Source organism: Calidris pugnax, unplaced genomic scaffold (assembly GCF_001431845.1).
Source record: "Calidris pugnax isolate Ruff unplaced genomic scaffold, ASM143184v1 scaffold147, whole genome shotgun sequence".
Lineage (NCBI taxonomy): Eukaryota > Metazoa > Chordata > Aves > Charadriiformes > Scolopacidae > Calidris > Calidris pugnax.
The window spans coordinates 543,807-560,407 of NW_015092359.1; the positions used below are offsets into that span (position 1 = coordinate 543,807).

Below are 16,601 nucleotides of genomic sequence, written 5' to 3' on the forward strand. Positions count from 1 at the left end.
GTGGCGGCGGCGGCGTCGGGGCGCGGAGGCGGGGGCGGGGAGATGGCGGCGGCCGCCGAGCTGCAGGGGAAGTACCAGAAGCTGGCCCAGGAGTACTCCAAGGTATCAGGCGCCGGAGCCTGTCACCGAGCGGCGGCCACCGCCCCCCCCCCCTCTGGCGATGCCGCTCCCTGAGCGCGGGGCTGCCGGCCGTTACCCGCCTAACGGCCGCCCCTCTCTGAGGGGAGTGGGGGGGCCTTCCCCGCTGCCTTCGCTGAGCCGGGGGCAGCCGGCTGCTCTGCCTCGGTGCGGCGGGGCCCTGAGGTCACCCGCCCGGCTTGGGGCTGGTCAGGACTGAACCGCTGGTTTCTGTGGCAGCGTGAGGTGTTTGGGGCCCGAAGGTTGCCTCTTCCTGAGGGGGAGGTGAAGGCGAGCTTGGGCAGGCAGAGGAGATGCGAGTTTGCAGGTGCCAAGGGTTGGCTGGGTGAGGAGCAAGGTGGTCTTGGCAGCAAAGCATCCATTGGGACAAATAATGAGTTCAGCCATGCCAGAGAAGCGCAGCCAGCAGTGCTTCCCCTTCTCCACTTCCCAGTCAGGCCTGAGGTTTATCTTCTTGGGTGTGAACACTTGTTGTCTTGGTCTTGTATCTTACCCCTAGACTCCGAGGTTGCTTGGACTGGTTGATGTGGGAGATCCAGTGGTGTTGCAGGGTCTTGGAAGTGAAGCCATTTGAGACTCACTTTGTGTCTGTTCCCATTTTTCTGCATCTGCCCTAAGTGACTTTCCTTCCTGTTTGCGATGCTGCTTAATGGAGTATTTGGAAAGGCTTCTACCCGTAGCAGAGAATGCTTTTCCAAGGTGCTTAAGATGATTCCATAAATGGTGGACTCTTGCTTAATACAGAACTCCTCATTCATGTTACCTCACTAAAAAGAAGAGCTCACCATTGGTCTTGAGTGGTACAGTTCTTCAGTGGTCTTGGGAAAGAAAACCAGCACTTTGGTTTTGTGTAGCCCGTTGTTAGAGTGTTTGGCATAAGGCACTTGACTGTATTTGACACCTTTCTCTAGATTAGAGAATGATGTGTCTTTAAATACTATTCTCCTTGGAACTGCTACTAAAAAAGCTGTACAGAGTCTAAATTGTTCACAGATATATATATATTTCTTAAAACTGTCACAAGATCATTTTAAGAAAACTGAATTCACATTGGGGTTTTGTGTGTTCATGTTTCTTGTTGCTTTCTACAGTGGCTCTGCTGTACCTTGGAGATTAAAAATGGCTCGGGATAAAGTAATTAAGGGAATTTGCTTGATTCCTGAATGGAACTTGGCAATGCAGATCTCTTGACTATAGCTTCTGAAAGTTCCAGCTACTGGATCCTCTTTTTTCTAGTAGCATGGTGTCCAAAAGCTTTCTTTGAACTTCATCTTGCAGCTTTCAGCCTGTAATGTTTCACTGGTTCTTTGTAGGAACTATTTTTTGGTCTTATCCTGCTTCTTGTCCAACAACTCCAGGGCATTGTGGGATCCCCTTTGCAGATAACTCTCCTCTTTGTGCAAAATCATCAGTTGCTCAATTGGCTGTTTGTGTGCAGGTGGAAACAGAGTAGCCCTGGGAAAGGTATTTGCCTGTTCACTTGATTGCATTGTTGAAGCTAGGGAGAGGGGCAGACCAGAGCTTGATAGACTCAAGGAGTGCCTTCCCTCTCAGTTCACAGGGCAGTGGAGAAGGAGGTGTGTTTTCAGAGTCTCTTCTTCCCCTTGAGTTGCAGCTTCTGGCTTTTTCACACAACCCTGATGGAAGTAGTAGTCAAAAGGCTCTTTCAACTTTTTACAGCCTCTGGTGGATCACATTTCAGCTTGGGTATCTCGGTTCAGCTAGTTTTTGTTTCATCACTGCACCTGATGTGTTCCTGCATTAGTAATGGTGGCAGAAAAAAGGCCTAGAAAACTATCGCACTGCTTTTTCTTTCTAGGGAAGCTGTGCTTGGAAGTCTTTCTGTGGTCCTCTTACAAGTTTCTTCTCTTGCCTTTGTGGTGCCTGAGCAGCACAGTGTGAATACTGCAGGGCAAAAGCCTGTGTTTAGCAATGTCAACTGACTTTTGACCTTTCAAATATATTCAGTCATCAGACTGAAAAGATTAGCCATTGCTGGTTTACATGGAATCTTGCCTTTTGTGCATCTGCCAGGGGTATTCCTGAGCGCTACACAAACCCTTTTAATTTATATCTGCAACAGCTGGACTCAGACGTGTCAAGTGAATACAAACTGCTATTGAAGAAACCAGGATTCAAGCAATTATCAAGGAATAGGAAGATAGAACTGTTGGTATCCTCATTGCTGCAGGGTAGAGGTGTTCTGTGAAGTGACTGGGAAGTAGATTTGAGTATCACTTTTCACTGTGGTGATTTTTAGCTTAGATTTGTGAACTATAGAGGTAAGCCTTAGAGAGCTTTTTCTTCTATGATTTTTATGTGTTTTCCTGAAGTGTTTGTCAAGCTGTTCTCTCTGGATCATCTGCTATGAGTAACAAGTATTTTTGCATTAGAGTATAGTTAAGGTCGTCTTGAGTTGATACAGATCTTCACTTTGTGAGCTCTGATGATGTTCCAGAACCAGTCATGAACAGTTTTAGGGAGAAGAGGTGAAAGACAGGAATAGCACCAAATACAAGCAAGAACTTGGTTGAAGGAAGGAGTTGCACCTCTTCCATACTTCTTCACTGTTCTTCAACTCTTAACTACATTTAAGTAAATAATCTTCCAAGATATTTATTGAGTAAGAACTATGTTCTATTTGACCAAACTGTTCAGATGGTAAAAAAACTTCTATTTTCTTGGCAATTCAGGCTATGAATTGGGTATTCTTTCAAGCGGATACCACTATTATCTATCTGAACAGAACACTTTAAAACCTTGCACATTTGGGGCTCTCCTAAGAGGCTACGATGCACTTTGTAATGAATGGCTTTTATGTTTCCTTTGTCTTGCATAGTTATTGGCTTGTTTTCTTTTTCAGCTTCGAGCTCAGAACCAAGTACTGAAAAAAGGGGTTGTAGATGAACAAGCCAACTCTGCTTCTCTGAAGGTAATCTCTAAAAACTGCTCATGTCAGATGTCGTAAACTATGACAAAATAGGTAAATGGGAATATTTTTTACTTAAAGTATTGTGATTAAAAGAAGGAACTTGATTTAGTAAAAGAATTTCTGTTTTGCAGCTAGTTTTCATTGTTCTCTGTAAGTGCTCACTTTTACAAAGAGGCAGATTGCTTCTTGATTAATTTATAGAATGAAGTACCTACATGAGTGATTTGTGGGCAGCTCAAGGAAGTGAAATCTGTGTTTTAGTTTGAAAGCAATGCTTATCACCTCTTCAGTGTTCAAATAGTGAAGAAAGCAATTTTTTCATGTGTTCTTTTTTTAATGTGATACTTCTATTAAAAGCATGTGTGAAAGTCTTTTTTTAAATTTAAACTTTCTGGTCATTCAGGAGCAAGTGAAGATGAAGGATCAGTCACTGAGGAAACTGCAACAAGAAATGGACAGCTTGACCTTTCGAAATCAGCAACTGGCCAAGCGGGTGGAGTTACTTCAAGATGAACTTGCATTAAGTGAAACTAGGGGCAAGAAGAACAAGGTGTGTGCAAAAAAACGTGCTTGGCAGATGTCTGCTCCTCACTGAGCAGTGTCTTATCCCGATTTCTAGCAGTAGTTGCTTTGTGCCAAGGGTTGAGCTGAATGTTTTTGTCAGAACTTGTTGTTCGTGGACTAACACTTGATGTTAGTGAATATACCCACAAAATAGGTATTGATACATATAATACATGCTAAGTAGTTCTGTACTTTTCTTTCTAGTGCATCAGCTAACTGTTACTGAGTTGCTGTCACCCCTTCCAGATACTTATTAAGTGTTCAAAGAGCTGGGAAAAATCTTGAAGCCTTGTGATTAACCTACTGCTATGGAGAAAACTTATCACCCCTCATTTCCTATCCCCACTTCCTTGCTTTTTAATTTTAGTGTTAGTGTTTAACTCTTCAGCTTATGGTTGTAGCTTTTCCAGTCATCTCTTACGTGAATCTTGTCAAATGCTTTGAAATACACTTTTTTTTGTTAGTATTTATTATATTATTTCAAAATGACAGAATGATTTCAGTACTGCGATCTTGCTTTGCCCAAATTCTTGCTGTTTAAACCTGGTTATACCATGTTCTGTCTAAGATCAGTCATGTTTTCTGTAGGTAGCATCAGAATTCCAGGAGTGGTGTGTCTCGACTTCAAATAATTCTCGAGCATCCTTTGCTACCTTCCTCTTATGAGGAAACCCCTCTTAATTACTGTCCTCTCTTCTTTTTGGTTAGCTCCCCAAAAGCTGTGGCTATCAAGACTGACACTAAAGAAACTGTTCAACTGATTAATAATACGATCATCTTCCTTACTTTTTCCCTAAACTCTCGTCCATTTTTTTGCTATCCAGTTCCTTGGCAAACATAGTATCCCTGACTTAAGTTATTAATGCACCATAGTAGATTGTTCTTCAAAATGCAGTTTGACTCCCCTGTTCTTTTATTTCATGTTATGTAAATTATCATTTCACTAAGCAAGTTTCCACATTTTGAAGGACCTTGGCCTGGCTTGAGTAGCTTTGCAAAGCATTGCCACGGATTTCCCATTCAGTTGTCAGAATGCATGCTCCTGTATTTTTTTTTAAGTATTTGTACTACCTTTTAAATATGTTCCCTTTAGTTTTACCTATAGTGCCTCACTGACTACATACATTGTATTGAACATACCCCTACTAAATTCCATGTCACCCTTACTTCAGAGACTTGCCATTGGGAGATCATGTAAATAACATCTAAAACTAGTTAGATTAAGATTGAGATAGATGATCTGTGTCAGGCTGCAATCCTTCAGGCTCACGCTGTGTGCAATAAGTGTGCTTTTTGATATATTAGTCAATGTAAGATATACACTCAAGTGCCTCTATTGGGAATTAGCGATGGGAAATGTTTTCATATACTTGGGGATGGGCTTTGGGATACCCCCAGAGACTTGGAGATAACAAGTACATTTTCTTTCTAAAAGAAAAGTGCAGAATCCTCATCTCAGTTGAGTCAAGAGCAGAAAAGTGTCTTCAATGAAGATCTTCAGAAGAAGATAGAAGAGAATGAACGACTACATATACTTGTGAGTGAAACTTTTTAGCCTTTCTCTTCAGTTCAGAAAACTGGTCACACGAACAATGGTAGAGAAAATAAAATGCCATCTGAAAACTAGTGGGTTTAAAAGCTTAGCTGTATGCAAACCAGTAGATTAGATCAGATATCTTGTTTATAAAGATGTTCACTGGGCAAATGAGAAAGTATTTTGACTTCAGATTCCTCAGACAGTATATGGAATAACTCATATAATACGTGTTTTCTCATTTAGTTTTTTTAACTTTTGGTGACACTTAGCTACTCTACCAAAAAAAGCCATATAGTTGGTTACAGGGTTGAAACTTCTTTTTAGTTCACAAACTGTTTCAGAATTGCGTTAAAGCTTAAAATACTTTCTGCAAGTTGACATAATTAAATCAGGAATTACTTTACAGAAATCTTGAGGAAAAACCTTCTGGCTTAAGTTTTATTTTTCAGGTGTCTGCTATTAATCCGCAATATATTTAAGGAATGCTTGGTACTACAAAACTTTAATACACAAAAAGTACTTTGTTCCTGAATCTTTTCTCTGTGAATATTGTAATAAAACTTCTATTTATCTGAGAACTTGTGCTTGTTATTAACTTGGACCAGCTAATTAAGTTGGTGTAACTCATAGGATAAGATTCCATAGTAAAATTAAGCTTTCATAGGAGCTCTGTTTTTCTCCTTTTTAGTTCTTTGAAGCAGACGAGCAGCACAAACGTTTAGAAGCAGAGCTGAGAACTAGACTTGAAGTTTTGGAAACCGATGCTGCCCAACATCAAGCTGTGGTGGACAGTTTGACAAGGAAATACACGGATACCATAGAAAAACTGCAGACTGATAAAGCCAAATTGGAAGTAAGGAGTTTCTCTTAATTGCAAGCTTGAAAAGTTTTGAAATGAAATGTCTTGCTGTGTCAGTATTTACATTGTGGGATTATCTTCTTGCATAAAGATCAAGTCTCAGACACTAGAAAGAGAAGCTAAGGACTGTAGGCTTCGAACCGAAGAATGGTAAGTGTTTTTATTTAATATAATGAAAAAATGATTTAAAGAAATAACTGCTTTAAAAGATTGAGTTATTTTTAGAGAATAATACCTTTAAACATAATTTAAAAAAAAAAACCCTAAACTTTGATAAAACTCAGAATACTGGGCAACAGCACATTAATGTCAAGACTGTGCAGGTCAGACCCCTTTTCTTTCTGCTTGCTATGTAACTAGGCAAAAAAATTCCACAGATTTAACTTTCAGTAAGAGCAGTTTTGTCGCCAAGGTTATTTTAAGTAGCTGTGAAGTTGATGAAAGCTTGAATTTATTTGTAATGGAATGCTATAAAAAGTAAAGAAACCACTCAACTTGCATGAAACAAAGATACTGATTTTTTTACAAACTCCTTCTAAAAACAAAGCTTTGGGTAAGGTATGCTGAGACAACCGACTGAAAAGTTTCAAAAATTCCCCTCCACCCCAAAAGCTTCTTGAACAATCGCTTTTGCTTCAGGTACAACACATTTAGCTAGAATATTGAGAGTTTTTGTTGAAGGATTGTATTGTGAGTTTTGCAATGCCTTCATTGTCTTGAAGACAAATTGTACAAAGTGGAGAGAAGTTGAGGACTGTGCGACAAATCAAATTAGGGTGCACTTCTCTGAAATTCATTAAGATGTGTTTTATTAAAGATATATCTGCACTATAGATCTTTAATAGATAAAATGCATAGTCAATGATCAGGTGAAGAGTTCCTTTTTTCAAATGGTAACCTTGAAGTTTGTTTTTTAACTGTTTTGATAGATGCAAAGATATTTGAATTCCAATAACTCTCCTCTAACGCAGGTCAGGGTTTCACTAAGAATGACTTGCAAAAGACAATGAAAGCTGCATTTTGCTGCTGTTTGCTTTTTTGTGGTATTTGAAAGTCAGTCTGCTGCTGTTCAGTTCAGAGCATGTCTGTCATGTGCTATGATGACTGGGTAACTAATGTCATTGTAAGAAATTGTCCCTACCATTTGAGAAGGGTGGGTTTTTACAAATAATAAAGCCTCACACTTTTTTTTTTTTTTAAACACTGCAATCAGTATCTAATGAACACATGACAGAAGATGTCTTTGAGAGAGCTGCTCTTCTGTTTTCCCTCTCCTTTCAGGGACAGGGATCCCTTTGCCTCTGACACCCACGCTTTATTCACTAAGCCGGGGGATATGAGACTTGACAGCCCGCATGCCTTAGAAATTAAAGGGCAGAATGTAGAACAAGACATGTCAAACTACCTGTTTGCCATTCCTTTATAGTACAAAAAGGAAACATCCATACTTTTGCAGTTTGAGCTTATTTTTCTATCATGCCCAGTGCTACTGCGGTTCGTGCTGTACAGTTTCTGTGCAATTTTGGAGCTGCTCTTAAAGAAAAGTATTTGTTAATGTGCATGAGCTACTTGTTGGCCACTTTCTTCATATCTTGCTTGTCTATTTTTGATTATTTTTCCTTGCTAGTTCTGATAAATTTCCATGTATCAAATGTTTTTGTAAAAAAAGGAAAAAAACCTGTCACTTTGACACGTTCCCCCCACCCTCCACTATATGTGCAGGAGTTCTAGATGTCAAACAGGAAGCAAAACAATGAAGAATTTGGGGGCCTAAGTTGGGTAAGGTGTGGAATTTAGTCTGAATCAATATACAGTAATCTCTGTTGACATATGTATATAATTATGGAATATGTTACAGTTCATATCAAGAATCTATACTAATTATATTAGTAAACTTAATAACTTAGGTTCACATCTAAATACACAATCGAATGCAAGTGAAGAAATCTAGAGGAAAAAACACTTGAGAACACATCAAAACCTAATTCCCAAGTCTTGTGGGAATGGGCCATATCATGTTAGTGTTTTAAATATGGGGCTTTGAAAAGCTTGTGAGGTATTTCTAATCGTGATGTATCTTCGTTAACTGGATTATCAATGACTCACTACTTGCATATTGGAATTCCACATTGGATATGGAGTAATTAATTTAAAGGCCCTTTTGCATTCCCATTCAAATTCCAGTAGAAAATAATACCTTCATATAACTTATACAATAATTGCATAACTGGAAAATAGCAAAGAATAGCTCTGAAGTAAATTGATTTTTCTCAAGAGTGGAATTTAGGTTTTACAAAAATCTATTGTATCCTTCACTGCATTTGTCGGGGATTAAAATGCAATGTTACGTATTAAGTATAACATAGAGGAAAAATTATTCCTACTGTCTTGTTTCTGTCTAACTTCTGGAAAGAGACAGGTACCTGTACACTCAAGGGATGCTTGTATATTAAGTGTAACATAAAGGAGGAAAAATTATTCCTACTGTCTTGTTTCTGTATTAAGTATAACATAGAGGAAAAATTATTCCTACTGTCTTGTTTCTGTCTAACTTCTGGAAAGAGACAGGTACCTGTACACTCAAGGGATGCTTGTGGTAAGCTATGGTGTTGGTGATACAGATTAAATTTTAAAGGTTTACAGTGTGTGTGTGGTTTTTCGTTTGTCTTTTTGTTATTTAGCCAGCAACAGTTAAAGAATCTTCAATCAGCTTTGGGCAGTAGACTGGAAGAATCTCTATGCATAATCAATGAAAAAGTACCTTTTAATGACACAAGTACGTATTATCTGGGTTTCTTGTTTAATTTTGGGTATCCATCTTGAGGAAGTACTCCTTAATATGTATTAGTTGGAAGACATGTTGGATGTCTGAACGTCAATTACTTGGAGGTAATTGTAGTAAGTAGTCATAATGCTTGTTATAATCTTGTTTAATGATCTTAAGATAGCAAGTTTTTATACTTATATATCTTATGAAAACTTTTGAAGGCTTTTGAGTAATCTACCACTTGTCTTGCTCAGTGTTGACAAAATATCTTATGAAAACCTTTGAAGGCTTTTGAGTAATCTGCCACTTGTCTTGCTCAGTGTTGACAAAATATTGTAGAAGGTGAAAGAATGCTGTCAATTTACTGGTTTCTCTACAGATATTTCTTTAGTTACTAATCTTGAAGAATATTTTTTTGGCAGGGTCTGTTCAAGAGTTATAGTAAGTTGTGATGGGGATAATGTAGTAGCTGCAGAGAAGTGGACTTAATGAAGCATTGCATCAATAATAGTCCATACTTAGTGAGAAGCCCCTCAGCATGTCTCGTGTCTGATCAAAGCACACCCAGACTAGTTCTTATCTGTGGTTTCTCTCAGACTTGTTCATTTTTTCAGGGGAAAAAAAAACCTTTGAATTTGGGGACTTTTACTTGAAGCAATCTTCTTTTTTTATGCTACCTTTCCAACTGCTACTAGATAAATTGAAGTGCAGAGGCTATCATGAAGGGAGACGAGCTCAGCCTTTATATTGTTTTGGTACGAGGATCAGTTAGTATGTGCTAAATCAGTGCTGTGTACTGGATGCTTTTGAAAAGATCTTGAACACGAGGTTGTACTTGGGCAGGCAGTGGTCTGTACTCTTCTGGCAGTGAAACTAAGAGGGCCTGGAGTAGTGAAAAAGCTGAAAGTAGTGGAGAAGGAACACAGAAAGGAAAACAGGCTGTTGAATTTCTGATAGGCTTTTTTGGTAGCTTTTGCATTTTCTTTTTTTTATTCAGTTGAAAACTTGATAACATTTGGAGTAGCCTTCAGTTCTCTAAAATCTGATCTGGCAGAGTGCTGTGGGGATGAGCCTTTTATGTTCTCCACTGGGTTGACAATCCAATCTTGGCTTAGAAACATCAGATCATCTTCTCTTTAGAAAATGTTGACTCTCATACAGCATGTTATAGAATCATAGAATATGTTGGGTTGGAAGGGACCTTTTAAAGGTCATCTACTCCAACCTCCCTGCAGTAAGCAGAGACACTTTTAAGTAGATCAGAGCGCTTAGGTGTTGGTGCACTGAGCTGATACCGTTTTCACGTATTTTCTCTCACAAAGATGACTTTGCCTGGCATCTGCTGCCTATTTCTGCTTCTCTGGCTTCTTTAGCTGATTCTTTTTTTTTTTTTACAGGAGGTAATCATAGAATGGTTTGGGTTGGAATATAGAGTTCCAACCCCCCCTGCCATGGGCAGGGACACCTCCCACTAGACCAGGTTGCTCAAAGCCCCATCCAGCCTGGCCTTGACCAGTAGCTAATGATAGCCTTGACCTGGCTAGTGTTGTAGTGAGAACTTTAATACAAATAATTTATTTGCTCACTTGGCTGCCCTGGGGTAATGTTTTTTTCTCGTGTAGAAAACACTGCAAATAGTGGACAGATCTTTAGTGACAGAATGAGAGAAAGTCAGGAAATGTCTGCTATGGATTCCAACTGTTTTGCTATAGGCTATGTAGCTGGTTTTAAGTATAACTAGCAGCCTGCTTCAGTTTCAATAGCTATTAAATGACTTGTTGAGTGCTGAGCGTGATTTCAAGAGTAGAAATGGTTCAGAAAACTTTTTTGTTATCTTTCCTTATGAGTAGGATTTGGTAATTTTGGACAGTGGATTTTGTAGTGAATACAACTATCTCTTCCCATGAGTTATTTGCCAAAAGTGAATGATACAAAAGGAGTAAGAAGCTGTAAACTTCCTTTGTGTGCAAATTTTAAACTAAAATGGTTATTACTACATTTTAGTTCAGGATGAGTATGATCCCTTTTAAATCTGTAAGATTTTGCAAGTTGTTCTCTAGGTACAAATATCGCTCTACCTCTTTAAAAATTGTGCCTGTCTGTAACTGAATAATCATTCTAGTTGCTCTGTAACTGAAACAGAATGCTGAAATATGTGGAGAGTACATCTTATTCTACATTATCAACAAATCCAGTACATACAGGAGCTTTTTTTTTTTTAAAAAGCAAACCATTAAAACAATACATTCATCTTATTTGACAGTCCCTGGAATGTAATTGAAATTTGAAGATCATCTTGAATTCTTTAAGGCTTTTTTTTTTTTTTAAAAAAATCTTTCACTCTTAGTGATGAATACTGTTTTTCTGGGCAAGAGGATTCTGCTCTTACCTATCAAATTCAGGGTGTTCAGATTGTAAATCAAATTTAATCATCTGAGGCAAGTATGAAAGTGCTTTCTCTCCACCTCGCCGCAGTTCTGAAGCGAGGATGTTTAGGCCTCCTTTATTAAAGCCAATTGTCTGTATCTTTTTAGTTAACATTACTTACATCAACTGCAATATTACTGCAATTAAATCTTATATTTAAAAAAAATTAATTACTATTTACCAATCAGTGTCTCTTAAAAAAACAACACATGCTTTAAGTGCATATAACTCAACTTTCTGTCCTGTAGGATCTAATCGATACAACGCTCTGAATGTACCACTGCACAACAGAAGATACCAGGTGAGCACTTTTTGTGGCTTCATATGTAAAGGTGCAACTTTCTCCACAGACGGTGAATAAACCCAGTCATTTTTAGTGACCCAAGATGGCAGAAGATAGCCTGTCCTATCATGATATTCCAAGGAAACTTCTGTCCACAGAGCCTCTGTGCTTTTCAAAGGTAGTCTAGACTGGTCTTGTGGCAAGTTGTCTGCTCACCTCACTTCACTAGAACTAATCCATTGACTTCTGGCTGATGATCACTGTAGGTATTAACTCAGATGTACCTTTTTGAAAAGAATGTCAAAAAGGTTTAATATATGTTACCTATTACAGTTGTAAGAAATACTCTATGACTATGCCAACCTGCAGTAAGCTAGAACTTTTCAAAGTTGCTTGAAATTACATTAGTTTAGAGTTCTTAAGCTTTTTTTGTTGGGGAAAAAAGGTAGTTTTGGTGTCTAAATTCCTTTGTTTTCAAACCGAGCTTCTTCAGTAACATCACTTGAGCCCCAAAGAATGTTTGCATTTATAAACTATACACGGGTGTGTATGCTAGAGCATCATATTAGTTAATATTACTTGTCAATTCTTTTAAAGAATGTATTCTTGTGAACTCTGCCTGGTTCACTTAGATTTTTATGGGTGACTTCTTGCCAAAACACCTTACTTGCAGCCAAATCACCCTTATTTATTTAAATGTTATTTAAAAAAAGAAAGTTTTGTGTTCACTACTGTAACTTCATCAATTTCCTTGAGAATGTGGTTTATTCAGCATTTAAAATTGAGCATTAGTTTTTCTGTGAATAGCTTAATGTATTAAGGCTTTTTATAGTAGTAAATCAGATACCCTGATGCTAGCCGTATTTTCTGGCTTTAATGCCACTGAGGATGGGCTTCAAAGCACTTGGTGTTTTTCTCTTTGCTTGTATAGTATGTCTTGAACCTTCAAGTTTAGTGCATTCAGATGCCACTGTAGAAAGATTTCCAATAGCTCTTTTCTCCTTTCTTCAGAAGTGCCCATAAAGAGCCCTTGTTCCTAGTATGTCTGCTGTGAGGACAGGTGACCTGCTGTCCAGTTTTGTGACTTAAATCACAAATAGTTGCTCAGTACTAAGAAAAATATGAATAACTGCATGGAGAGTTTCTCCCTTTTCTTTCTGCCAGCACTAGGTCAGCCAGCCTCACACATCAAGGTCTGCAGACCTGAAAATGTTCCAGGGCAGCTTTTTATTACTGGCTTTGCCAGCGGAGGCAAAATACTAGTGTACAAGCACAGGCTGCAGTGTAAAGGACAGCAAAACAGTAATATTGTTTGATTTCCATCCTTGCATAGCTAATAAACATACACAAATTGAGTATGACGACTGCATTAATTACTTGCCACCATACATGATCCGTAATCAAGATTCATTTGATTTAATACTTTATTGAAGCATTAGGAACACATCTTTGCAGGATAAGTCATTCTTTGCTGAAATGTACTTTAACCTTATTCTCTCCTCCATAAATCGCAACAGTGTGGTTTTCTCTGCTGCCTTTGCTTTTTCAAAATGTTCCATTTTGGATTAATTTCTTGGATAGGTCCCTACTTCACTGAAGCCACAGAACAGCCTTATTCATAAGCAGCAGCTCAGTTCTGTCCAGATGGGAAACTAAAAATTGAGTGTTACTGGTTAGAGAAGCAGACATCTTTTTATTCTGGGAGAAAAACATCATTGGTTTTTTTTACTAATTAAAGTTAGGTTTTCTTACAACCAGGTGTTACAAACTTCTCAATATCATCACACTGAAAGAACAGAGCTGTTGTCAGGAATTAGTCTATTGGTGTTTAGAAATCTTAATTTCAAAGGTTTCTGTAATTGTACTAACCTCTAAGTGTTCTTGTGGCCTGTAATTTGAGGAATGCAGCCAGAAGCAAAGCATCCCCTGTTGTATGAAATAAAAACATACATTGTCACCATAGAAAAACGTGACCTTCTGTGTTGCATTGTAGTTTATTCTTAAACTGTAAAAATTGAGTTAAGGTGATGCTGCTATGTATTTTAGGCTGAACTAGTAACGAGAGAAATCCATAGCAATTTTTTGTATCCAGCCATAGTTTTTTTTATATTTAAATAGGTACATGTCAAACACAATCATTTTATAATTGTCTTTACAGCTGAAGTTGAGAGACCTTGCTGGTCAGGCGCTGGCTTTCGTTCAAGAACTTGTAACAGCTCTTTTGAACTTCCATACGTACACCGAGCAGAAGGTGCAGATCTTCCCCATTGATTCTGCAACAGATACTATATCCCCGCTAAATCAGAAGGTAAAACTTACAGATTTCAGCTACGAGTATGTTCAGTTATGTAGATTTTGAGTGAATAATCTCAGTCGGGCAAACTTCTGCCACCTTTACTGGAATGCTGTGAGTGTGTTCCTGAGACGCAGCCTCTCCTGCATGAGAAGTCTTCTACTGGGTGTAAGTGGGTGAAGGTATAGCTGCAGAGAATCCTCTTGCCCTGTGCCTCTGCTACAAAAGCAATATAATAATCAAATTAAGGCTTTGCTTTGTAAGTGCTAAATTAAAATGCATTTGTCAAAAAGTTCAGCTGACTTATTTGAAAATAATACACAAATACTGCACTGCTGAATAGATGCTTGTCTTAATCTGCTGGGCCATGGGAGATTTTGAGACAGAATGTCTTGCATTTCAAGCATTTAACTGTAATGTGAAATAAACTGGATGCAAGGTAGGCTTATGAACGAGGGAATTGGGACTTTCTTCCCTTGGCAAAAACCAACTTTATAATCTGATTTTAGGCTATTTGGGTAAAGACCTTTCCTGTAAGTGGTCTGAAGCTTAGAGTCTGTAAAGTACATTAAAATGATTATGAGAAGCCTGACCTGTCTCTTTCTGTGCAACTCCATGGGAAGGCTCTTCTGAGAGTACCATCCAGAAGCTGTGAAGCTGCATCTTTTGGCTTTCTATGCCCTGAAGCATGGGAAAGGACTTGTGTGGGGATGCATATCTTTACACTTTGGAATAAAATCTCTTTAACATCTCAGTTGTTGACTTCATAGTGCAAGTGGACCTATATGCATTAAGTTGCTGGGTGACAGTATTTTCTTAGACTGTAATGTCAGTTTAGTAGTTTGTAGGGCTCAGATTTAAGCTACTGAGGTGGACATGATTTGCGTTCATCAAAGGGCTGCAATGCATGTAGTGGCAATGTTAACTATCATACAACTCTTCCGTTCTTAGGAAGACCTCCTTAATCTCTTTGCAGGCAACAAATATGCTTGTGAAGGTGTTTATCCTCTAGAGACATCTCACACTATTTACCTTCTTGGTTGTTTCAACTGTTTGAATCAAGAATGTGCTTTTACAGAGGTTCAGATAGATCTTAGTTTGAGAACAACGTTTTCTTGCTCCTGCCACCAAAAGTGCTCCAAATTGCATATCCTTCCTGTGAAAACTACACAGCTTTGTCATCTTCCATATTCTTTGGGGCAGGAACTGTGTCTCCTTGTTTTTTGTGGCCCAGTGTGGTGACAGACAATACTGCAGTTCGTGCTAAGGGAATAAAATCGGGTTTCTCAGTTATCGCTTTTCATGCATTTTTTTCTTAATGTCCTAGTTAACACTTCTTTGTTGCCTTTCAGCAGAGAAGTGCTTTCTCACAGCTGAAATCTGCAAATTAATCAGAACCGTAATTTGATTCTCCTTTTCTGATAATTGATTCAGTAGTTCAGGCTTTGTTTGTTTTCATAATTATGTCTCTTGTAGTCTGCCCCGTGGTGTATTCATGACCTAATTGCCTCAGTGCACGTGACCTTGCAGGGCTTTTGCAGTGACTTTGTGACTTTCCAGCGGTGAAGCATCTTTTATCGCTCCCTGAAGCTCCTGTTGCTCCTGGGCTTTTTTTGATCAATTTATCAATTTGCTTGGCAAGTGTTCTCAGTGTGGTGTTGGCTCCTCCACTGAGCAGTTCAAAAACCTCCTCTTAATGTGGCAGAGAGAATGAGACAAGTGTCAGGTAGTGGCTTAGCACACTTGCACTGATTTATCTTTCCCCAACTCCAGGTCTTGTCTGGCGCTTTCAAGCTATTTTCCCCACCAAACACTCAAAGTAGATGTGGACAATTCCCACCCAGGTTCAAGTATTCCTTTTCTCTTTAAGTATTGGATTGCTGGGTTCTGCTGGGTCTTCAGCATTGTGCCAGATAACTCCAGTCCTCTCTCTTGCAACACAAGTCAGGAGTATTCTGCATGTGTTATTTCTTCCTGCTTAGATTTAGGAATTTTTCCCTAATTCCATCCAGATTTGTGCATGCATGAATGAGAGCTTGGTGTCTCTCTTTTCTTTTTAACACTGTGTTACTGCACTATAATGATACAAGAAATAATTAAAATTTCTCGTACCCTATTTGGCTGGGATCTTTAGCTGCTACTGTGGTATGAATAATCAAAGGTGAAGGTATCTTTCTGTGGGGATAAAATAAAAAACCAAGATCACTTTTTGAATACCTACATCAATCTGTGGAAAAAGCTTTTTGTAGTAATGTGGTATCAAAATTGAAAGCTGATGGTATTGTTATGATTTGATTGTGTGTGAGTAAACAGCTTTATTCTCAGATACACTTTTTTGAATGTGAAATTAGAATAGAATTTATTTAAGCAACTTTTAGCAAAGGCAGTTCTGTGAGGACAAAGTTTCATAATTGCCCAAACCTGTCATAGTTCTTGAAAGGAAGAATTCTCCCTTTGATTAGTTACTGCTCCATCCTTTGCATTGGTGTAAGCGTGCTTTGACCTGTGTCTGGCTACAGAAGAAGATTAAAATGGATCTCTTGCTGTCAGTTTTAACTGGGTTTAGTTCTTCAATACTTAGCACAGCATGGCTTGTGCTGATGCACAGGCTGAGAGGCAAACAGCAGCTGGGAGGAAGGCAGGGTCGTTTATTCTGGTGGCTTAATGGTGCATGGGTCTAGCCTGAATTTGATGGAGTTGAGAAGGAATGCAATAATGTTTAAACTTGAAAAGCAGGGGTTTCATGTGCTGTGCATGGCAGTTAAACGGAGATGGGGTGCTGTGGCAAAGCCCGAGATGGG

The 16,601-nt window shown here is 38.7% G+C and overlaps 1 protein-coding gene across 5 annotated transcripts in view; it reads left to right on the plus strand.

Moving 5' to 3' along the window:
- The first annotated feature begins 6 nt into the window (after positions 1–6).
- Positions 7–16,601, plus strand: part of PPP1R21 (protein phosphatase 1 regulatory subunit 21) — a 32,370-nt gene continuing 15,775 nt past the window's right edge. For all 5 annotated transcript variants that reach the window (XR_001414150.1, XM_014962447.1, XM_014962450.1 and 2 more), the window contains exons 1-9: positions 7–102; positions 3,002–3,070; positions 3,474–3,620; positions 5,070–5,171; positions 5,860–6,024; positions 6,122–6,180; positions 8,712–8,806; positions 11,473–11,525; positions 13,666–13,815. Coding sequence is in view for 4 of the 5 variants with exons in the window: in XM_014962447.1 (XP_014817933.1) it covers positions 43–102; positions 3,002–3,070; positions 3,474–3,620; positions 5,070–5,171; positions 5,860–6,024; positions 6,122–6,180; positions 8,712–8,806; positions 11,473–11,525; positions 13,666–13,815 (900 nt within the window). In the remaining variant the exon portion in view is untranslated. The remainder of the gene's footprint in view (positions 103–3,001; positions 3,071–3,473; positions 3,621–5,069; positions 5,172–5,859; positions 6,025–6,121; positions 6,181–8,711; positions 8,807–11,472; positions 11,526–13,665; positions 13,816–16,601) is intronic.